General features: G+C 56.0%; 1 protein-coding gene across 5 annotated transcripts in view; it reads right to left on the bottom strand.

Annotated features, from left to right (window-relative positions):
• COQ8A (coenzyme Q8A) overlaps nt 1-23,343 on the bottom strand; it is a 49,424-nt gene that overhangs the window by 1,737 nt on the left and 24,344 nt on the right. For 4 of the 5 annotated variants that reach the window (XM_079942715.1, XM_079942718.1, XM_079942716.1 and 1 more), the window contains exons 2-14: nt 20,225-20,410; nt 17,291-17,698; nt 16,966-17,032; nt 7,318-7,392; nt 4,280-4,402; nt 2,572-2,657; nt 2,315-2,455; nt 1,744-1,825; nt 1,561-1,654; nt 1,143-1,284; nt 804-911; nt 604-669; nt 224-310 (exon numbers count right to left, since the gene is read on the bottom strand). In XM_079942715.1, the coding sequence (XP_079798841.1) occupies nt 224-310; nt 604-669; nt 804-911; nt 1,143-1,284; nt 1,561-1,654; nt 1,744-1,825; nt 2,315-2,455; nt 2,572-2,657; nt 4,280-4,402; nt 7,318-7,392; nt 16,966-17,032; nt 17,291-17,698; nt 20,225-20,401 (1,656 nt within the window). In that variant the 5' untranslated portion in view covers nt 20,402-20,410. The remainder of the gene's footprint in view (nt 1-223; nt 311-603; nt 670-803; nt 912-1,142; nt 1,285-1,560; nt 1,655-1,743; nt 1,826-2,314; nt 2,456-2,571; nt 2,658-4,279; nt 4,403-7,317; nt 7,393-16,965; nt 17,033-17,290; nt 17,699-20,224; nt 20,411-23,343) is intronic. The other variant, XM_079942719.1, reaches the window with a different exon arrangement.

Below are 23,343 nucleotides of genomic sequence, written 5' to 3'. Positions count from 1 at the left end.
TCCCCTGGCATTCTGAGGCCCTCAGCCCAGGGGCTGGGGCGGGGCCGGCCCAGGGGCCCTGTGGAGACCCTCGAGAGCAGCTGTCACTTCTGATCTCATTTGTAAACTGAGATTCCCTTCAGATTTCAAGGGAAAAGCAGTCCATGGCCCGGGGCTGAGTCTGGCTCAGCAGGCCTTGTGCGTCTCCAGAGTCACGGGGCGGGGGGTGGGGTGCGGAGCTCACCTTGACCTCGTAGCCGGTGAGGAACTTCATCTCGATGGACTTCTTCAGCACGGCCTCCCTGTCCCGGTCAGCAGCAGCCCTGATGATCTGGGCAGAGGTGCAGAGGGGACCGTGGGCAGCACGCAGAGGGGAGCTCCTGGGGGTCCAGGGAGCCAGCACTGCCCCTCCCCACACAGGCCAGCTGCCAGCCCACCCACCTTTCCCCTTTACTCCCCTGAGCCCGAGGTGGCTGCGGCCTCATCCACGGGCACCAAATGCTGCGGACAGGCAGGGACATGAGGACAGAAGCCCGCCCGCCCGCCCGCCCACTCGAGTCCCAAGCATCCCATCTGAGCCCCAGGAGAGCACGGGCCAAGGCCAAGCTCTGCCTCCACCCCTACCTGGATGTAGAGGTCCGTGAAGGATCTGTCATATTCCCGAGTTGCCCCGAAGTCCAGAAGAGCCACCTGGGAACGGGCGATACCGGGGAGGGTTTGCCCCAGTGGAGCACGGGTTGGGGGGACAGGGCGGCAGAAGGCTGATCTCGAACCCTGCTCCAGCGGAGCTCAGGCTCCCTGTGGGAGCCCCACTGGGCACTCACCTTGTGCTGCTGAGGGTCATAAAAGAAGTTGGACCAGTTGGGGTCTGTCTGCATGAAGTGGAACTCGAACAGCTCCCTCAGGCACAGGACCAGGATGTTGTAGCAGATCTGGGGGCCGGGTGGGTCCTCGTCACCAGCACCGGGCCACCCGGTGGCCCCTGGATCTGGGCCGGGGAAGCTTGACTCCCATTTCCCTCCCCATCTTCCACCCCATCCTGCCTCACGCCCAGAGCTGACTTTGAGGCCAAGCGTACCACCAGGTGGGTACACGCAGCAGCCCTCCTGCCCGCTCTGCCCCGCAGTGGGGCCTCGGGGCTCCAGGCCCACCCTGTGACCCACCTCATTCCGGATCTCCTGGCTCAGCCCCTCGGCCTGGTCCAGGGGGAAGCCGGACACCAGCTCCGTGGTCAGCACATGGGGGCTGCAGAGCTCGTCCACAATCTCGGGCACGTAGAAGAAGGGGTGGTCCTTCAGCAGCTCCCTAGCAGAGGCGGGTGGGAGGTCACACCCGGGCCTCCTTGATCCCACCCAAGCAACACGCTGGGGCGACACACAGGACAGCAAGGGGCTGAGCCCCCCAGGCAGAGGAGGGCCCTGCCCCGAGCTGGGCGGGACACGGCCCCGGCCTCAGGCCCCAACCCCAGCCATCGCCCCTCAGAGCCGGGGGAGGCCTTCAGCCCACAATGGGCTGCCCGAAGCCGCCCCTTCTGTCTTCCCAGCGGGAGCAACGGGCAAGGGCCCGAGGCTGGAGCCGCACCTGAACCTGCGGGCACAGGCGGCCTCTCGCTGGTAGTCACACTCGAGGGTCAGCTCCCGCCTCAGCACGTCGATCAGGTGCTCAGGGAACAGGCCTGGGCCAGGGAGGGGGGCGTCAGGGGGACGGGGGGCTCCCCGGGAGGCCCCCCCACAGGCCTGCCCTTGCCCAGCGGCAGCCTCAGACCTTCTGGAAGCATGTTGCTCATGTTCAGCACGGCCATGAGGTTGTTGACGTCACTGCTGATGCTCTGGGCCACGCCGGGGTACTGCGGGGGACAGAGGGGAGTCAGGCAGACAGACACAGCAGGGCCCCGCGGCGCCCCCGCCTCCCTGCCACCCACCAGCTGCCCAGCTGTGTCCCTCCAGGACCCCGCACCTCCGCAAGGCAGAGCCAAGACCCACCAGGGCTGCTGTGACCCCCGGGCCCACCGCGACCCTGCTCTCCACCGCCGACCGCTCCCTCCCCCATCCCCATCCCTGCGGCTCAGGCCCCAGACAGTCACTTGTCCCCAGTCCCTGCTCCCCTCAAACCAAGCATGCTGGGAGGCTGTCCTCCCTCCTACAGTCACTCACTTAGCAAATACTTCTCGGCACCCACCGCTGACCAGGTGCCGGGACAGAAGTGAAGAGACCCAGGCCCTGCCCTGGGCACGGGGACACACAGGGGACGTGGGGTGCAGAGGCCCCTCACTGCAGGGCCCGGCTCGGCCCTGTGCAGCCCCTGAGGGCACTGAGCCCACACCCCGGGTGCCCACCTGGATCTTCATGGCCACCTCGCGGCCGCCCTTCATGCGGGCCAGGTGCACCTGCCCGATAGAGGCGGCTGCAAAGGGCCGCTCCTCAAAGTACTCCAGCTTGTCCCGCCAGCTGGGGCCCAGGTCGTTGTTGAGAGTTTTCTGGAGGGAGAGGCCAGGGAGGAGCCATGAGCACCACCAGGGACACCCTGAGGGGCCCTCCCCAACCCCTCCCGCAGGGCTGCCAGCGCCTGGACGCTGGGCCGCACCGGCCTCACCGTCATCTGCTTCAGCGGCATGAAGTCTGCGCTCTGCCTGACCCGCTCGAAGATCTTGGCCAGATGGGGGTTGATGAAGGCGTCATCTGGAAGGCAGCAGAGCATTCAGAGCGGAAGGCTGACCCCTCGGAAGGAGGGTGCACAGGCCACCTCGATCAGCCCTGCCCAGCAAGGTCTCCCGGGGGGGAGGCCGAGGTACCGCTCTGCCCTTCACACGCTGAACCCAAGGTTCAGAGAAGACGAGGCACAGGCCCAACGCCACACAGCAGGCCCAGCCTCGGGTTCTCCCTGCTCCCGCGGAGCATTTCCCCATTGGCACACAGACCCTTGATACAGCGGACCAAGGCTCCAGAGGGGATGCAGGGACGCTGACCCGTGCACGCTCCTGGCCCGCCTCGGCCAACAACCAAATCCGAGACCCCCGCAGCCCGGCCCACAGCACCCCTCCCCAGCCGGGCACTGGGTACGTCTGTGCAGCTGGGGCCCTGCCGATGGCGTGCGGGGCAGCGTGTGCCGGGGCCTCTGAACTCACCCTCACCCAGGGACCTGAGGAGGTAGATTCCTTAGAAAGAGCAGGCGTAGCTTTTTATGATTATAAAAGAAAGACATTTAGGGAACAAAGCGTATTAAATGTTTAAAATACCCATAATCTACCTACAGAGAACTACTGATCTCTTTTTTCGTTTTGACCCTTTCCTATGCGTTTTTCCCTGACTGCAGTCACGCTGCCTGGAGACGCTCTGGTCGACTCCCCTCCTGCAGCCATTTCTCACGAGCACTTGCCACGTCGTTGAATAGCTTTCTGAAATATTCTGTAACACACACAGAAGCTTCAACACGCAGCTCACTAGCCGGACAGCGGCTGACTTCAGTTTGTTTATTTGAGGCCAGAAAGAATCCTTCGATGAAGCCGCTCCTGCAGAGCCCTGACCGCCTCTCTGAGGCTCTCCGTCCTAGAGGTGGGGCTCACGCACGGAAGGGCTTCCGAGGGGCGCGTGCCACTCCAGAGTCCGCACCGGTACAGGCAGTGCCCGCGCCCACCTGCCTGGGTGGTTATTCCTGTCCTGCACTTGGCCACTTCAGTGAGTCCATCTGACTGCTTGTCGGGGGACTGGCTGTGCTCCCACCCAGGACAGCAGCCCCTCGGGTGCTCCTCCCTGGGAGGCACCATCAGAAGCCCGGAGGGCCCCCCGAACCCCAGCTCTGCTCTGGGGGCTGCAATGAGCCAGCCTCCAGCTCAGCCACCGCCGTCTCCCCCGGCCTTCCTTCCTCGGGGCCACACAGCCCATGCCTCGGTGTCACGCCACCACAGGCCCGTGAGCTCCCCAAACAGCACCCTCGGACCACCGCGGGGGGCACCAGGGGGCATCAGCCGGACTCTCCCCAACTTTTGAGACGCCAGGACCTCTGGACATGTCAAAACACTCAGAAAGAAGCCAGAAAAACAACCGTGGGCTCCTATTTCAGACACTGTTTTTAAACATCCCAGGTGGGTTAACAGCCAAGCTTCAAACAAGAGAAGCCCGTGGGCAGGAAACCTCCCATCCCTTCCCCTCAGGGCCAGGTGCGGCGCCCCCCACTGCCCGCCCCCAGCTCCCCTCCCTACGCCGCCTCACCGCCCCCAGCTCCCCTCCCTACTCCGCCTCGCCGCCCCCAGCTCCCCTCCCTACGCCGCCTCGCCGCCCGCAGCCCGCGCAGCCGCACTCACCCTGGATGCTCAGCATCTGGCCCAGCTTGAGCGCCGCCCCGCGCACCTTGCACAGCGTCCGCACGATGCGCTCCGCGTTGGCCTCTGACAGGAAGGGGCTGGAATCCAGCACGGCCTTCTTCCCTGCAGAGGAGCGAAGTCACCATGGCCTCCCTCAGGCGGGGCTGCTGGGCCTGGGATCCCCCAGAGGCCCCTCCACCCGCCCCTGGTTGTGGGTCCAGGGACAATAACAAGACATCAGGGTTTAACACGTTTTGAGTGAGATGCAGTGAAGTCCCAGCACAGAGCTTGACACAAAGGGCTCAGTCAACGTCTTTCCTCCTCGGGGTCCACAAAACCGGCAACGCAACTTTAACCCCACATTTCACACCCACCTCCCAGATGCCGAGGAAGGCCCTCAGGGGCCACCCAGGTCTCCCCGGGCCCACCTCCAACCCCATCCCAACACACACACACACAGGCTCGCCCACGGGGCCTCTCCCTCCATATCAGTCCCTGCCAAGTCACTGTCCCTCGCCCCTCAGTGTGCGGGACAAAGGTCACCAGCACCCCTGGACTCTCTGCACAGTCACCTGGGGCCACTGGCTGCAGTGAGAGCGCAGTCCTCAAGGGAGGGGAGCTCAGGGTCAAGGACAGCCTCACCCGGCTGGTGCCAGCTGGCCTGGGGAGAACGCATAGGGACCTCAGGTGTGCAGACAACCTCCATTCAGCACAGTCGGGGGTGGGAGGGTGCAGGCTGGTGACTCAAGGTGATGAGGAGGGGGTGACCCAGTGGCAGTCGGTGCTTTTCCTGCCCTCTGTCCTGTGAGCCCAGTTAGATCAGGAACCCCCGAGGGCTGCCGCCCACAGAGCCTGGCACCCTCCTCAGCCAGCATCACCACGGGCCTGGCCCAGCGCTCGGAGTGGGTCTGAGCTGGGTCCCCAAGGCGCGAACACGGGAGGCGGCCGTCATGCCACTGCCCTCCGTCCGGGGCCGTGCCCAGCACGGCCTCTGATACACCAGAGTGGGTGGGCTGCAGGGGGATGCGAGACTGAAGGCCCACACCTGAGGCAGCTGTTAGGCCTGCGCGGGGCTAGGCTCACCCCAAGGTCCCGGACAGCAGGACAGGGTCCCGGGAAGGGGAGAGATCTCAGCTCCACAGGAAGCAGCCCAGCTGCCGGGGGTCAAGAAAGCTGTAGCCCCTGGGCAGGGCCACTCCAGGGTGTCTAGGCCAAGAAGGGTGCCCAGATCACCCCTCGCCTCGGGCCGCAGCAGGGACAGGCGGCCCTCTATGTCCGCTCTGCCCTCCCCAGCCCCTGGGCCCTGTGGGCCGGGACCTGAGACTGTATCCCTGAGGAGAGGTGGGCGGGGCAGAGACGCCACAGCCCCGGCAGGAGGAGGGAGATCTTCTCCCCTAGGGACACAGCAGCGCCCCCGAGATCCAGGGACGGCGCCCGGCCCTCTTGAGCTTCCCAGGCAGCCGCTCCTCACGGCTGGCCACTGTCCACAGGCTGGAGTCTGGGCCCCTGCCCGGGCAAGGCTGGTTCTGAAAACAAGCCGGGGGGAGCCGGGGGTGTTCAAGGGTGTGGTGGGCGCGTGCCCCCCTCAGGAGAGGCTTAGCCCCTGGGGAGGCCTGGGCCAGGCTGGTCGGTGCCCTCCAGGCCCAGGGGTTCCCGGGCCTGCTCAGGAAGCTAGAGCACGTCCCTCTGGGCCTGAGCCCCGTGTCCTGCTCTTGGGCCAGTGGCACCTAGGCCTCTTGACCCCCAACAAGGGCCACCGCCTCCCTGACAAAGGACACCAGCTGTAACCTTGGGGCCAGTATAGCTTCTTTCCTGCTTGGACGGGGCAGGACGGAGGGCAGCCAGTTTTGGGGGGGGGAGAGGTTGTGCCTGGGGAAGGCTGGCTTCTCACTTCCCAGAGTCTCAGCACCAACACTAAAAATACCCTCCCTAATCCTCTCTGCTCTCCCGTCCCTTCCAAGGACACACACATACTCAGGGGCCTGGAGGACAGGCTAGCACCTTCTCCGCAGAGGCCCCCATCTCCTCGAGAGGGTCCTGCAGGTGAAGCGGGGCCATCCAGGTGGCTGGCAGGGCCCCCTTCAGGGCCCCCAGGCTGTAGCTAGGGCCTCAGGGACCACAGCACAGCATGACAGCGGGGATCACTCAGGGTCCCCAGGGAAGGGGGGAGGAGGTGTCAAGTACCGGAATGAACTGATGTCCCCTGAATGGGCCAGGGGCAGGGGGCACTCAGCCCAGAACTTCAAGTAAACTTTGAGAAATCCACCAAGCAGATGGCTCTAGCAGGGCTGCTCTCAACAGCCCCCAGGACCCTGCTGAAGGGAAAGCGTCCTGCACCTGCCTAGCCGCCTCCCCCCGACACCTGGACAGGCCTGGGGGAGGGGACCGGGTGGGGGGGGGGCCTCCAGCTGCCCCCTGACCCCTCGTCAGAGCATCCTAAGCACGCCAGGTTTCAGAGCAGCCGGTCTGCAGAATGTTCTCCATGGAGTACCACCCACAGCCGGCCACCCAGACAAGGGGAACTGAGTGTTCTGACCTGACCCCGGGCTAACCCTGGGAGGCAGGGGACAGAGGAGTCACGATCTTCACCTCAGAGACAAAGCGTCTGAAGCTGGAGAGGTAATGGCCACCCCAGGTCACGAGGTGGGGGAATGGGGGGCCCATGGGGTCTGTTCCAGCAGCTCCCACGCCCCTCGACCACAGCCAAACGGGGAGCCCTGGGCACCTGACCTGGCCAGACCTGGGACCCCAGCGGCTCTGCAGAGCGGGGGCAGAGGCAGGGCCAAACCGGAGGCTCCTATCAGAAGAGGGAAGGTGTGCGGGCCCGGAGGAACCAGGACGGCTGGGTGAGCCAACGTGGGCCAGGACAGGAACAGAACAGCCTTCAGGCCTCAAACTCCAGGGCTGCCGTGAACACGGAACACAAGATGAAAGGTGCCCCTGGAGGCCAACCCTCGGGGAACGCAGGCGGGAGCTGGGAGCTGACAGGCCCAACTCTCAGGGCCCACCCTGCCCTCCCCATCAAGGGCCCAGCTCACCTGAGGGGTCCTCAGGGCGGAGGCTCTTCTTGGCGACCTCGGCCAGGGCCCCGAAGCCCAGACCCACGGCCAGACCTGCAAGGAGGAGGTTGAGGGCTCTGGGCATTCGCTCAGGGGCTGCCCACTGCCCGCCACCCACGAGGCCCGGAGCAGCCCCACACAGACACCTGCCTCGCTCCCCTGGGGACCTTCGCTGACACTCCAGGCATCTTGAAAAGGGAGGGGATAAGGAGGTAGGAGATACACAGCTGTTGTTTTCAGAGAAGACCTGCCTCAAGGTTGGTGCTTTCGCTGGAAAAGCCTCCTCCACCGCCACTTCCATCAGCTTTGCTACAGGCTCACGCGACAAACACACCCACCTCCAAAACAACGTACGACGGAGAAACGCATTGGGCAAGACGCAGCACAAATGGAATGTGGGCCAGGAATGGCTGCAGGCCAAGGACATCCTGACAACACTGGGCACCCCCTTGGGATGCAGCCGCCCACTTCACAGTCTGTGTGAAGAGCCTCCAATACTCTAGAATTCTCTAACCCAGTTCACTTAAGTCGCAAGGAGAGGCATTACCACTGCAATATAAAGCAGTCATTGGTGGGAACTGGAACATTTTGCAAAAGCCATGGGGACTCCCAGGAGCTCAGGCTACAGCCCTCACTTGCGGGGAAGGCCCCACAGGCACTGACGGTGGTCTAAGGACAGTGGGGTACCAGGCCCTCCTTCTCCCGTCAGCAATCTTTGAAATCAAGGTTTACTAACATCTCATTGGTCCAGAGGTTGGAACTGGATGATCCCTACTGTCTAGGGGAGGCCTGGGGAGGCCAGCAGGTGCCACTAAATGCACACAGAAAGCCCAGGCCTGGCTCAGGGCCTATTTCCTCTACTGAGATACAGTCCCAGCTGGCTTGGGGGGTGGGAGCACACTAGGCGAGAGAGTGAGGAACATTTGGAGGAGCACGCTGACCACAGCAGGAGGGACAGCAAAGACCCAGGGAAGATGCCAGAGATGCCCCGAGGCCAGTGGGCCTCGGCGAGCACAGCCCTGGGGGGCTGGGAGTCTCACACCTGGCAAGGACACCTGCACGTGCTTCTATATTTTCCAAATTTTCTACGATGATTATGCATTACTTTTATGAAAATTATTATTGAATTTACTGAAAAAGTTATTTAATGAAAAATACATTTTAAAAATCATAAGAGGATAACCCAATCTTTTTAAATGTTTTTGCAGTACATTTGACCCACCATGACACAACCGTTCACCCTCTGCTTTGCCAGGTAGCTCCTGCCTCATGGGTCAGTGTGAGGATTAAACAGCTGAATAAGAGTGAAGCCCTCCCAGAAGGGCTGGGCGTAGGCAACACTATTCAGGTGTTCGCTATTACTGTCCTTTCTCCTCTTCAAAGGGCTAGACCAGTGCTGCCAAAAAAATATAATGCCAGCCACATATATGATTTTAAATTTTCTGGGGGTTATGTTAAAAAAAGGCAAAAAGAAGCATGTGAAAGGAATTCTGATCATATATTTTACTTAGCCCAGTGTATCCAAAACATTATCAATCCAACGAGTACTCAATATACACATCGTTAGAGAGATGTTACTTTTTTTATTTTTTTTTTGTACCAAGTCTTCAAAATCCAATGTGCGTTTCGTCCTGGAAGCCTGTCTCAGCTTGGACCAGCCATGTTTCAAGTGCTCAACACCCGACGTTGCTGGTGGGGCAGCACAAGGGCAGCACAAGGCAAGTTCTGGCGACCAGAGCAGAGGCCACGGTCATCTGGAAATGCCCCCAAGGACACCCTGGCGTGCTGGGATGGAGCTGCCACGGCCTGTTTCCCTTTGACACCCCAACCCAGCCCCGGAGGACACTGGGCACAGAGCTGCGTCCCCGGTCAAATGGTAACTCCCCTCCCCTCCCCCCACCTCAGCACACTGTCCAACTCAGCAAACGAATGGCAACAGCAACGCTAACCTTCAAACTGCAGTGACCTTCCCCAATGTCTCTCCGCCTCTAGATTTTTCTCTGCCTACATCAAGTCCAAAGACAAGCCTACCAAACAGGCAGACGTGTCAAAGGTTACCCAGGCTGGCCACTGAGAGCAGACGCCGAGCGCCCTTCTCTGCAGGGCCCCCAGCTGGGCCCCCTCACACGCTCTGCCGAACTCTTCTCTGGCCCATTCTGGGCTGCTGGGCAGAGCCAAAGCTCTCCAAGGCCAAGGACCGTCACTGAACACTGAATCACGGAGGGAACATTCCGCAAAGCAGGTCGCAGGCTCCTTCTGTGCGCCTGCGAGCTCCCTCAGGGCCAGGCCCGAGGAGCTGACAAGGGATGGGCTCCCCACTGCGGGACCCTGACCTCAGGAGCTCCTGCTCTAGTGAACCAAGAACAGGCTGGCCATCCCGCCATACCCAACCTGGCTGACCTGAAAGCATTCTCAGAACCTTGCAGAGACAGGAGGGCAGAGGCCAGCCAGGCTCTTCGTTCCCCCCCGGAGCTGGGTGGCACCTGCAGGCAGCTCCTGGGAGATCAGCGCCTCTGCCTCGGACTCCCCGCGTTGGTGAGGACAGCCCGAGCCCGTGCTCACTCAGTCTCCGGCGTCACCTGAGGCCTTCCACTCCACCTCGGCCCCCCAGCCCTTAGGACAGCACCTGTCCATGTCCGGACCCACAGGCAGGCTCAGCCCGGCCCGCATGGATGTCCCAGGGGAGACCAGCCGCAGAACCAGCTCCGCGGGCCCATGGCCACCACCAGCAGCCTGGCCACCACCCTAGCCTGTGAGAAGGCGCCAGCCCTTTCCAAGAAAGTTCCTGACATTTCTCACAAACGGAGATTTTGCAGGCAAGAAACGCGGTGGCAGTGACGAGCAGCAAGGAGCAGGGTCTCCCCAAGGGGGTGGGGGCGCTTTGGGCTGCTTCCCAGGCTGTGGGACTGATCAGGGGGCCCAGGCCACTGGCCCAGCTCCTTCCTCCCCGAAGTCCCTCTGCAGGTCCTCAGAGCCAAATAAGTGCCCCCTGAGCAGCACCCCACAGACACAGAGGAAACAAGTAAATAAAAACCTTCTAACCTTCTAATAAAAACCTCCTCCTGTGAGGAGGTTTAGTGAGGGGCGCCCAACCTGCCAGCACCCCAGGCATGTTTACAGAGCAAGGCTGGACGGAGGTCCTCTGCAGCAGCAAGGGCCAGATCTGAGGGCAAAACCGCTTCACTCACACAGCACCACCCACGTGCCAGGCACTGTTCTCAGGCCTCCCTTTTCCAACACACCCAACAATCCTTCTGATCTGATAAGACAAGAAAGTCCACACAGAAAAGGCAGCGGACAAGGATATTTCCTTCACTTCAAGGTGCTCCCGAACCCTTGGTAATTCCACCTTCTCTTCCATCACCTGCATCCTCCCGCTGTGCCAGCACTGGGCACCGGGAAGAAGAGGGGGCCTGGGAGGGGGCTGCAACCCACAGCATCGCAGGAAGGAGAATAGGAAGGAGCAGTGGACGAAGGTCCCTGTAGAGTGTTCTCAGTTCTCAGAACTAAGCCAGAGTGGGGCGGGGGGGAAGACCTGACAGTCCCTCTGCTGGCTCAGGGGAGACGGGACGAATTCAGGGGCGACAGGCTCAGCCTGCCTGTATCTGTATGATACAGGCCTCCTCAGCCCGGGTCCCAGGACTGTCACAGATGCACATATGGGCCTGGGTGACTGGCAACTGTGGCTCAGCTTCCTCACCTGTAACTGGAGATTATAACTGCCCTAATCTCCTTCACAGAGGCTCTAAGTGACAGAAAATAGACAGAAGAGTCCCTTTTAAAGTTTGCTCCTGGAGAAAGTAGAAACCACGCTCCCTCACCCTGCCAAGGGCACAAACTTTTCTTGGACCTAAAGGGCATCTGTCTTGCTGCCTCAGAGAGCACCGGAGGAGCACTGGCTACCTAGAGCGGCAGCAAGTGTGCAGCGTGTCCCCAGGAAGTCAGGCACGTGGTGCTCAACTCCTTTTGGTAAGTTTTCTCTAGTGCCTACTTGATCTGTTGGTCTCATTTCTATAATCGTCCAGTTCTCCCTCATTTCATAGGTGCAGAGGAGGTAAGACATCTCCTCTGAACCTATAATACTGAAGCACAAATGAAAAATATAGAAAAGAGTAGAGGAGACACACATGACAGAAGGGAAAGATCTAACATATGTGTAACTGGAGTCCCAGAAGGAGAGGAGAAAGAGAACAGGGCAGAAACAATATTTGAAGAAATGACCAGAATTTTCCAAAATTGATGAAAGACATCAAGCACAGATTTAAGAAGCTCTATAATCCCAAGCAGGATAAAAGCAAAGTAAATCATACCCAAGCATGTCACAGTCACACTGCTGGAAAACAAAAGCAAAAGGAAAATTTTAAAAGCAGAGGACAAAATACAAATTACTTTCAAAGGAGCAGCAATAAAACGAATAGCTAAGTTTTCAACAGAAACAATGGAAGTTAAGAAGACAACTGAGGGACTTCTCTGGTGGTCCAGTGGTTAAGACTTTGCACTTCCACTGCAGGGGGCGCGGGTTCAATCCCTGGTCAGGGAACTAAGATCGCACATGCCGCGTGGTGTGGCCAAAAAACAAAACAAAACAAAAAAAAGAAGACAATGGAATAATATTGCTGAAGTGTCCAAAAGAATTAATTTTGAACATGGAGTATTATACCCAGCCAAAATACCTTCTAAAACAAAAGTGTAATAAAGACATTTACACACAAATAAAAACAGAGAATTAATGATTACCACTCTGCACTACAAAAAAAGAGAAAAGGTAGTTCTGCAGAGAAGAAGAAAATTACCCCAAAAGTAATTCTAATATAAAAATGAAGGGAGAGGGCTTCCCTGGTGGCGCAGTGGTTGAGAGTCCGCCTGCCGATGCAGGGGACACGGGTTTGTGCCCCCGTCTGGGAGGATCCCACATGCCACGGAGCGGCTGGGCCCGTGAGCCATGGCCGCTGAGCCTGCGCGTCCGGAGCCTGTGCTCCGCAACAGGAGAGGCCACAACGGTGAAAGGCCCGTGTACAGCAAAAAAAAAAAAAAAAAAAAAAAAAATGAAGGGAGAAAGAAACACAAAAAGGGTAAATATGTGGCTAATCTAAATTCACATGGGCTATACAAAGAAATGACATCTTGTAAGGTTTAACATATCTTAATAATTTAGTATATAATATAAAACATGTAGAAACAAAATACATATCCACGTTAACACACACACACACACACACAAAGGGATTTAAACTGTTCTGAAGTGCTAGCATTACTGCAGAAGTAGTCAAAATAATCATTTCTATTACATTGTAGTAAGTCAAGAATGTATGCTGTAATCAAGAGAAACCACTAAAAGTATAGTAGAATAATAACACACAAACTAATAAAGAGAAAACATGTACAAGAAAAAAATCTCTTTAATTCAAAAGAAGGCAAGGCAAGTGGGGAGAGGGAAGGGGAAAGGGGGAAGAAAGGGGTAGGGAATTAAGAGGTACAAACTACTATGTATAAAATAAATAAGCTACTAGGATATATAGTACAGCACAGGGAATATAGCCAATACTTTATAATAGCTACAAATGGAATCTAACCTTTAAAAATTGTGAATCCCTATGTTGTACACTTGAAACTTACATAGTATTATACATCAACTATACCTCAATTTAAAAAAAGGTAAAAATTTTTAAAAAGAAAGTAGGACAGAAGAGAAAAAAAGGGAACAGAATGGATGGGTCAAACAGTAAACAAAGACTAAGACAGCAAATATAAACCCCAATACATCAGCAACTCCATTAAATGTAAATGAACTAAATACTCACATTATAAGACTAAGATTAATGGTCTGTACCTAAATCACAGGAAAAGAAAATATATATATGCTGCTTACAAAAGACACACCTTAAATATAAGGATACAAAAGGTTGAAAGGAGAAGGAAGGAAAAAGATATACGATGCAAACATTGACCACCACCTCCCAAAAGAACAGCTGGAAAACAGCTATACTAATATCAGACAATGTACACTTTCATAGAGATAAGAGAGGTAAGACATAATAATAAAGGAGTCAATCCCCAGGAGGATATAAGAATTCTAAATCTGTAAGCAACCAATAACACAGCTTCAAAACATTAAAGTAAAAATTGACAGAACTAAGAGGTAGGTAAATCCATGATCACAGCATAAGACTGTTAAATGTCTCTTTTGATAGCTGATAGAATAAACATACCATCTAGAAAAATGGTACAGATGATCTTATTTGCAAAGCAGAAACAGAGACACAGATGTAGAGAACAAATGTATGGATGCCAAGGGGGAAAGAGGTAGGGTGGGAGGAATTCGGAGACTGGGATTGACACCTATACTTTATTGTTACTATGTGTAAAGCAGACAACTGATGGGAACATACTATACATAGCACAGGGAAATCTACCTAATGCACTGTGGTAAACTAAATGGGAAGGAGGTCCAAAACGGAGGGGATATCTGTTTTTGTATGGCTGATTCATTTTGTTGTGCAGTGGAGGCTAACACAACATTGTAAAGCAACCATACTCCAATAAAAATTAATTTAAAAAAGAATTTTAAAAAGAAGTTTAAAAAAGAACAAAAGAATACACATACCAAAAAAATCATTAAAAGATCTGACTAATATGAGTAACAAACTAGACTAGACAGATAGATAAACTGCACCTGACAGTGCCAGAATTCTTTTCAGATACACATGGAACATTTACCAGTATATTCCCATTGGAGTCAATGGCAAGACCCCTATTTCACAGAAAGGCAAACCAAGGCAATACCCAAGGTCACAGGAAGCAGGGCCGGAATTATAACCCAAATCTTATGATGACCTGAAGCCCAGTTCTGACCCCAAATCCAATATCTAATGCTATCTTTCATTTCATTCTCCAACAAAAGCTAATATCCAAAGATCACCATGCCCCACAGCATCAGAGCCACAATGTCCCACAGCCCAATCAGACCTAGAGTTCCTGCGCCGTCTCAGCATCAGAATGAGCCACCCAGATGGAAAGCCCTGCCCTCTGCCTCTATACAGCTCAATACCTGCTGCTGACCTTCCCAAAGACAATCCTACCCCCTGAGATCTAGAGCAATCCCTTTCTTTCACACCTGCAGTGTAACAGCTTCCTAAAGTCTGTTAGTCTACACCTCAAAACCATCTCGCCCTCATGAGGGGAAGAAAGGCCAGAAGTATTTTCTAGGAGAAGAAAGTAGAGCAGTGTTACTTCCAACTGTCTAGATAATGGCCCACCAGTAAGCCATATATTCCACAAGGCAACGAAGAACGTACATCAGTAGGATATTTAGATCTCTGAAACAGAAATATTTTTGCAACATGTGCAGTTCTAAGGATCTATGATACTAATTCTGATCCTTTTCTATTCAATTCCATTCTATTTAATTTGTTTTTTAAATGCCGGTCCTGACCCACTAAACTGATTTCACACTCACTAAAGGGTCATAAACCCCAGTTTGAAAACCTCTGGATAGGGTAGAAGGCCCAGAATTCACCTCTGGGGCCAGAACTTCACGTTCTTTCCAGACCCGGCTCCTCTTTGCTCCCCTCCTGCCACCTCTAATCCTGAAACATGAGCTGCCAACTGCTTGGGCAACAACGTGTGCAGCTGAGCATCACAGCTGGGAGCAGATCTCCAGCACAGACTCTGAAGGGCGGCTCCAGGCATCAGGCAGCTGTCAGCAAGGGCTCAAGAGGCTCCTGATGGTGCAAAGCCCCTACAAAGACCAGGGTCTCTCCTCACCCCAACCCCAGCTCCCTCTGGCAGCCCACGTCCCCCACGCCTTGAGGGGAGCCCTGTACCCTGGTTTTAACGAAGTTGACTTTTTGTCCTACACACCTTCCTATACGACCGCTTTCACTTCAGTCTGCTTTCCTCAACCCACCCCCCAAAAAGGCCTGACTCCTGCCTGCTTCACCAGGACCTCCATCAGATACTAATTGGCCATCACGACCTTCATCCTAACCACGTTTCCCAAACAGGTCCTCCACTACCCCACCCCAGCAAAGACTCACGAGAGAGGCTTACACCCATCCTAAAATACATCAGTCAAACTAAGCCTTATGGGGACAGGGCTCTGTGGTGAACCCTGGTCTGCAGGGAGGGGAGGAGGATTATAGGTTACAGAGAAAGACTAACTACAAAGTAAGAAGAGAACAGTTCCTGCCCTCAAACTAATGGGGGAGAGAACAGAATCTCCATCTAATACTTTAAGAATAATAAATGTCCCAACTAATAGCCACTGAGCAAAGCAGGGCAAGTGCCATGTCTTCTGGGGAATAAGGACCACTGGAAGCCCCCAGAGCAGCCCATTCTAGTAGTGGCACCCCAGGGAGTTAGTGTTCTACGAGGAACTGCTTAAAACGCTACCCCATTAAAGTGAAATGAAGCAATAATTTTGTGCTGAAACTCAGATGACACTGTATGCTGGATTCCTGAAAAGCTAAGTAGCAGCAGATGCCACACTTTAAGATAACAATTATGGAAGAAAACCTCAGAGTTGAGAAAATTCTATCCAATTAACCTAGTTTTGCTCTGCACCTAAGGAAGGCAGCCAGCCTTCCTTCAACGTTAGAACCCACACATCAGGCCAGCTTCCAGAGGGCCAGGCTAACAGGGAGCACAGATCCACCCCTGAACAAGGAGTAAGACGGGGTCTCCACAAGAGAAGAGGCAGCCGGGGAGAGCAGCGTGCCCGATGTGCGGTCTGTAGGAGGGGAGACGTACAAACCAGCAAAGCAAAAGGCAGGTAGGTAAAGGCTCAGACACGCGAGAGCGGGCTTGCATGACTAGTCAGCACCGGCATCAACATGAACCCATCAATGAGACCACCGTTACACAGAGCCGCGCAAATGAGCACCTGCCCCAGGTGGGCACGCGAATCAGGTTGCCAAGGCTGTTACTTTCATTAACTATTGTCTGGAGAACCTACTGAGGATAAGCGGGCTTTAGAGAAGTCACTCCATCTTCAAGCAGAACCATAGCAAAGGACGGCACTTTCAACAGGAACATCCTGGTCAGATATGACAATACAATGTCATAAAAGCAGAGACAACTGCTGTAAACCTTCACTATAAAATGATCCTCCAACTTGGACGAAGAGAGCACAGGGGGGTACTGGACACAACGGCTATGCAAACCCCTAAAGAAAAGAACAAACTCACAACTCCTCAGCACACTGAAATGGAGGACAGCAGCTCGGGGCCACGGCACCTCGTTATCATTCCACTGATGCCCGCAGGCCCGTGGGAATCCAGCAAACGGGTCCCCAAATGGCTGGGCAAAAACCACTGGGTCCAGGAGCCGAAGAGCCCCACTGTCCCACCTCCTCCCTGCAGGGGCCTCCAAAGGCCTGAGTGAAGCGCGGACGCTGCAGACGCTGCCCCCCGAGAAGCAAAACCGCAGCCCACAGCGTGGAATCAGCCACGCATCGACCCCCAGGGGTGAGCTGAGGCAGAGACTGAATCGCCCACCCACGGAAAACATCCCGGCATGGCTAACACAGGAGCTGCCACGCTCCCCGGGGCAGCCCTGGGTCCCCGGCCTCCCCGCCTCACGCAGACCCCACGGTGGCCCCCGCTCCACTCACCGGGACTGGGGCCTCACCTCCAAAGTTGGCCAACCGCCCAATCCGCGTAACTGGCACCTTCCGCTCGCGAGCCCGCTCACTGAGCTAGAGGGCGAAAAGAAAGAGACCTCCGGGGATCAGTGAACAGGGACAGGACCGACCTTCAGGGGTTCACACCGCCCCCCGCACGCCCTCTCCACCCCCAAAGGCAGCAGCTCCGCCCAGCAGCACACGCCTCCCAGAAGAGGCCCCCGTGTGCCCGACATTCCAGGCCACGGCACCCGAAGAATGTCCCCGAAGAGGGGGCCGGACACCAGCAGCACCGTGGGAAGCCCCCAGCCCCACCCTGGGCCCTGCACACACCATCTGCTTGTGGGGCTTGCTCTCCGGGCGAGCCTTGGCCTGCCGGGCCTTCTCAATGTCCTCGGCCGTCAGGCCCCCCACAGGGGACTGGTCCTGGTGGTAGAACCTTCGCTGCAGGCCCGTGGCAGAGAATGGGTCTCTGGGGTCCGCAAAGAGCGGCCCGTTCACCCTGCCCATAGCGGAGGCGGCCTGGCCCCGGAGCCCGCCTTCCCCAAAGGGTCCGCTGGCAACATAGGCAGGAGCTGGGCCCTGGCTGCGGGCCTGATCCCAGGGCGGAGGGGACTGATCCGGGGAGGAGGCCACAGACGGCTCCTCGGAGGCGCCCTCGGCCCTCAGCCCTGAGGAGTGGAATTCTGCTTGCGGGTCGTCAGAGCTCTTGGTGTAAGACTCTTCATGCTTCTCCTGACCCTGCAGGGAACAAACGGCACCGTGAGAGGAGCAAGAGGCCGGCCAGGAGCGCCTCCCTGTGCGCATCCCCTTCTGGCCAGAACAGCACACCAGCGCGTCCCACCCTCTGACCCTCTGGAGGGCCCTACCATGTCACCCCCGTGGCCTGTGGCCAGTGCCGGAGGCGAGCAGCAGCCCAGGAGCCGGGAGGCCCGGATTCCAGCCCTGCTCCTGCCAGGGCTCTGCCGTGTGGGCCCCGGCAAGCCGGCCGCCCGTGGTCCCTGAGCGCCCGCTGGGTGCCCGGCCCAGACCAGGGGAGCGACCACTCTCCCGGCAGGAAGCTCCTCACCTGTAAATCCGGGCCAAGAGCAGCTCCCAGGGCTTTGGGGAAGGGGAACCAGGGCAAAAGATGGGGAAAGCTTTTGAGAAGCAAGAGCACAACCGGAGACCAGAGGAGGCGAGCACAGCACACAGGCAGGGCCACCCTGCCTCTCCAGGCCAGCGCCTTGCGCGCCCCCCGAGGGGCTCTCCCCAGAGGGCTTGTCACATCCAGGACCTGGCCCGGCTCTTCCAGGAGCAGGGGGTACAGGACAGGAGAGGAGGGGGAGAGAACACCATGTTTTCCCTGCAACGGTCACCAAGACCTGAGCTTCAGGCCCAGGTTCTTTCCACTTTTGAACCCCTCGCGACCTGGAGAGAGTTCCTGAGCCCTCTCTGCCACTTCCTCATCTGAAAAGAGGGCTCCCCCCACAGTCACAGAGTTACGTGCAGCACAGACGGGGCCAGGGGAACAGGGCCAAGAAGGCTATAATTAGAACAGCACTGACTCCTGAAGGAAGGTCGGGGACCTGGATTCCCTGATTCCACTGAAATGGACTCAGTGCACGGAGTGTGGCCTGTAGGTTCTGCAGAAACAGCAGTAGACCCCAAAGCCTTCTCACTCTCAGCTTTATAAGACACTGTGGGATCTAAGCAGATAAGACTTGCCCTCCAGAGGAAGGAAAGAGACAGGCTGTTACTTTCATTTCGTAAGTGGCAAACAGAGGCCAAGAGAGCTAAAATAATCTGGTAAAGACCCACCAGGCGGCCAACAGCAGAGCAGGTATCCCGAGCCAGGGCCTGCCCCGCGGGCCGCCCCGAGGCCGCCTGACAGCACCTTCCTCGGAGCAGAAATGAATTCTATTTGGAATCAAGGGGCACCTGTCAGATGGCCAGGGAAGCCCTGGAGTGAGGGAGTCTGGGACAGGGTCCGATAGCCACGTAACTCCTGTAGCTCCCACACCGGCCGCGGGCTCACCGCTCCTTCTGCCCCGCTACTCCAGCGCTGGCCACCGGCCCTGCGTGACCATAAGCTGTTTATGTGGCAGCCAAGGGGCCTCAGTGTCTCAACGGGACCAGACTCAGTAAGTGTCTGCCGAATGAATAAGTGAACAAATCCCTTGAGGAGCTAGAGGGAGAGAGGTTTCTGGAGTACCTGCGCCTCCGCCCCCTCACAGACAGGGGAGGAACCCACATCTGAGTGTGCAGGGAGAGAACGGGAGTGCACTGGAGACCATCGCCCTGCTCGGCGCCTCCTACGCGGTGGGGGACCGCCACTCCCTCCTACCTCCGAGGGGCCGTCCCAGGGGATGGCCCTGCCTCTTCCAAGGACCAGGGCCAGGCCCGTCCGAGGGGAGCAGAGGGGTGAGCGGGGAGCCCGGGCTCCCTCTCACCCTTCAGGGAGGCCTGCCCACGTCTAGCATGCTCCTCTCCTGGGCGGCCCAAGGGTGCTGGGCAACCTCACTTCCTGGGTGCTCCAAGGCAAACACCCAACAGGAAGGCGATGGCTCCTCACCAGCGAAGGCACCAAATGAGGCTGCCAGGGCTCAGCCCAGCCTCAGCAGAGAGAGGGCGGGCGGGGAGTCTGAGACTGGGAAGAGGACACAGGATGCCGGTGCTGTCAATCAGTAATCACATCGAACTGCTTAGTCTCAGTTTCCCCATCTGAGAGAGGGGGAAGCATTTGGGTCTGCACCCCTCCCAGGACAGCTGTGAGGCTTATAAGAGGTCACAGGTGTGAACACCTCTGCAAGCTGAAGGTATCTGTGTAGAGAGAGAGACACAGTACCACCACTGAACCCTTAGAGAGCATGAGGGGAGAGCTGGGAATCCTAACTCTGAGAGTGACCAGAGGCCGGCGGGCTGGGATGTCCCACAGCCTGGAGAAGCGTGCGTGTCCTTGTCCAGAAGGTCAGAGCAGAAATGGGAGGAGTGCGGCAGCAGGGCACCCTTGCAGCACAGCTTCCAACATACACATGCCCAGGCGCACACATGCGTGCACATGCGCACGCGCACACACACACGCCCCCTCCCCATGCCCTCAGACTGTCAGGAACAGGGGTGGGGACCATGCAGGTGATGCCATGGTGGATGGCGCTCCGCTACAGCAGGCCGTGTTGACAACCACAGCTCCAGCACTCGTTTTTGCTTAAAACTGTCCCCTTGGATGGTGAAACGTCAAGGCCCCCTCCCACTGGCACCCCGCCCACTGCCAACTGGCCTCCTTACCTGCACCTGCCCCAAGACCATGCCGATCTGCTCTGCGGCCGTGGACTGCAGGGCCCCGGCCGCCATAATGAGCTCCCTGCTGAGGCCCGGGTGCTGCAGGTGGGTCTCCACGGCCGCCTGGGTCAACTTGGCAAGGCCTTTGACCACCATGATGGTGTCCCCCAACATGGAAGCCATCCTTCAGGGCTGGAAGAGAGTGGGCCAAGTCAGGGTCGGGGCTCCACGCCTCACACAGCGTCGCACTCACACGGGCCACCTCTACCCCAAACTATGGCTGTTTGGTTTTTCCAATGACCTCCCCTTCTGATCCAGGTTGACTGAGAGAAAAGAGAGGAAGGGCCCAGGGTTCAAGGTAAACGGAGTGACTCCCCACACGGCAGGGCGCCGAGCAGGAAGAGAGAGTCCGTGGAGTCAGGGCTGTGCGCCTGGACCACGTTTCCTCACCTGGGCCTCACAGCCACCTCGTGGCACAGACAAGTAAAGGGATTTGCCCAAAGTCTCTCAGCCACCAAGTGTTAGAACCAGGACTTGAATCTGGGTGTCCCGATTTAGTCCAGGGCTCTTCCCTCTGGACCAAAACCGTAGGCTAGGGAAGGAATGAAACAGGAGGGAAGGGAGCAAGGCACAACCTCTGAAAGAATGACATAGCCCAAGGACATGACATAAACTGATTAGAACCAAATGGGTCCAAGATGGCGGAGAAGTCAACTTCCACTAGACCTTGAGCCTCAGTATACGCTCACTGTAACGCATCAGCAGGCTAAATGACACATCCACAGGCGCCACGACGGTTCCAAGACCAACCATAAGGATCAAAAAGTGGGCCGTGGCCCAATTCCTGGAAATCCCCGCCCCTTCCTGAAATAGCTGGAATACCCCTCCCACTCATTAGCCTACGAAATTACCCACCCCTATAAAAACCGACAACCCCATACCCTGGTGCCTTTCTCACCTTCCGAGATGGCCAACACTCTGTCTGTGGAGTGTGTTTCTCTCTAAATAAATCCACTGTCTCTCACTGAATTCTTCCTGCGATGAGACATCAAGAACCTGAGCTTCAGAGCCTGAATCAAGATGACAGAGTAGAAGGACGTGCTCTCACTCCCTCCTGTGAGAACACCAGAATCACAACTAGCTGCTGGACAGTCATCGACAGGAAGACACGGGAACTCACCAAAAAAGATACCCCACATCCAAAGACAAAGGAGAAGCCACAATGAGATGGTAGGAGGGGCGCAATCACAGCAAAATCAAATCCCATAACTGAGGGTGGGTGACTCACAGACTGGAGAACACTTATACCACAGAAGTACACCCACTGGAGGGAAGGGTCTGAGCCCCACGTCAGGCTTCCCAACGTGGGGGTGCGGCAACGGGAGGGGGAATTCCTAGAGAATCAGACTTTGAAGCCTAGTGGGATTTGATGCAGGACTGGGGGAAACAAAGTCTCCACTCTTGGAGGGCACACACAAACTGATGTGCACATAGGGACCCAGGGGAAGGACCAGGGACCCCAGGGGAGACTGAACCAGGCCTACCTGCTAGTGTTGGAAGGTCTCCTGCAGAGGCAGGGGGTGGCTGTGGCTCACCGTGGGGACAAGAACACTGGCAGCAGAAGTTCTGGGAAGTACTCCTTGGCATGAGCCCGCCCACAGTCTGCCATTAGCCCCACCAAAGAGCCCAGGTAGGCTCCAGTGTTGGGTTGCCTCAGGTCAAACAACCAACAGGAAGGGAACCCAGCCCCACCCATCAGCAGTCAAGTGGATTAAAGTTTTACTGAGCTCTGCCCAGCAGAGCAACAGTCAGCTCTACCCACCACCAGTCCCTCCCATCAGGAAACTTGCACAAGCCTCTTAGATAGCCTCATCCACCAGAGGGCAGACAGCAGAAGCAAGAAGAACGACAATCCTGCAGCCTGTGGAACAAAAACCACATTCACAGAAAGACAAGATGAAAAGGCAGAGGGCTATGTACCAGATGAAGGAACAAGATAAAACCCCAGAAAAACAACTAAATGAAGTAGAGATAGGCAACCTTCCAGAAAAAGAATTCAGAATAATGATAATGAAGATGATACAGGACCTCGGAAAAAGAATGGAGGCAAAGATCGAGAAGATGCAAGAAATGTTTAACAAAGACCTAGAAGAATTAAAGAACAAACAAACAGAGATGAACAATACAATAACTGAAATGAAAACTACACTAGAAGGAATCAATAGCAGAATAACTGAGGCAGAAGAACGGATAAGTGACTTGGAAGACAGAATGGCAGAATTCACTGCTGCAGAACAGAATAGAGAAAAAAGAATGAAAAGAAATGAGGACGGCCTAAAAGGCCTCTGGGAAAACATTAAATGCAACAACATTAGCATTATACGCATCCCAGAAGGAGAAGAGAGAGAGAAAGGACCAGAGAAAAGATTTCAAGAGATTATAGTCGAAAACTTCCCTAACATGGCAAAGGAAATAGCCACCCAAGTCCAGGAAGCGCAGCAACTCCCATACAGGATAAACCCAAGGAGAAACACACCAAGACACACAGTAATCAAATTGGCAAAAAATTAAAGACAAAGAAAAATTATTGAAAGCAGCAAGGGAAAAACGACAAATAACTTACAAGGGAACTCTCATAACGTTAACAGCTGATTGCTCAGCAGAAATTCTACAAGCCAGAAGGGAGTGCCATGATATACTTAAAGTGATGAAAGGGAAGAACCTACAACCAAGATTACTCTACCACGCAAGGATCTCATTCAGATTTGACAGAGAAATCAAAAGCTTTACAGACAAGCAAAAGCTAAGAGAATTCAGCACCACCAAACCAGCTCTACAACAAATGCTAAAGGCACTTCTCTAAGTGGGAAACACAAGAGAAGAAAAGGACCTACAAAAACAAACCCAAAACAATTAAGAAAATGGGAATAGGAACATACATATTGATAATTACCTTAAACGTGAATGGATTAAATGCTCCAACCAAAAGACACAGGCTTGCTGAATGGATACAAAAACAAGACCCATATATATGCTGTCAACAAGAGACCCACTTCAGACCTAGGGACACATACAGACTGAAAGTGAGGGGATGGAAAAAGATATTCCATGCAAATGGAAATCAA

This window comes from Stenella coeruleoalba (genome assembly GCF_951394435.1).
Source record: "Stenella coeruleoalba genome assembly, chromosome: 1".
Classification (NCBI taxonomy): Eukaryota; Metazoa; Chordata; class Mammalia; order Artiodactyla; family Delphinidae; genus Stenella; species Stenella coeruleoalba.
Note: the sequence above shows the minus strand (reverse complement) of the source record. Positions and strands in the feature narration are given on the sequence as shown.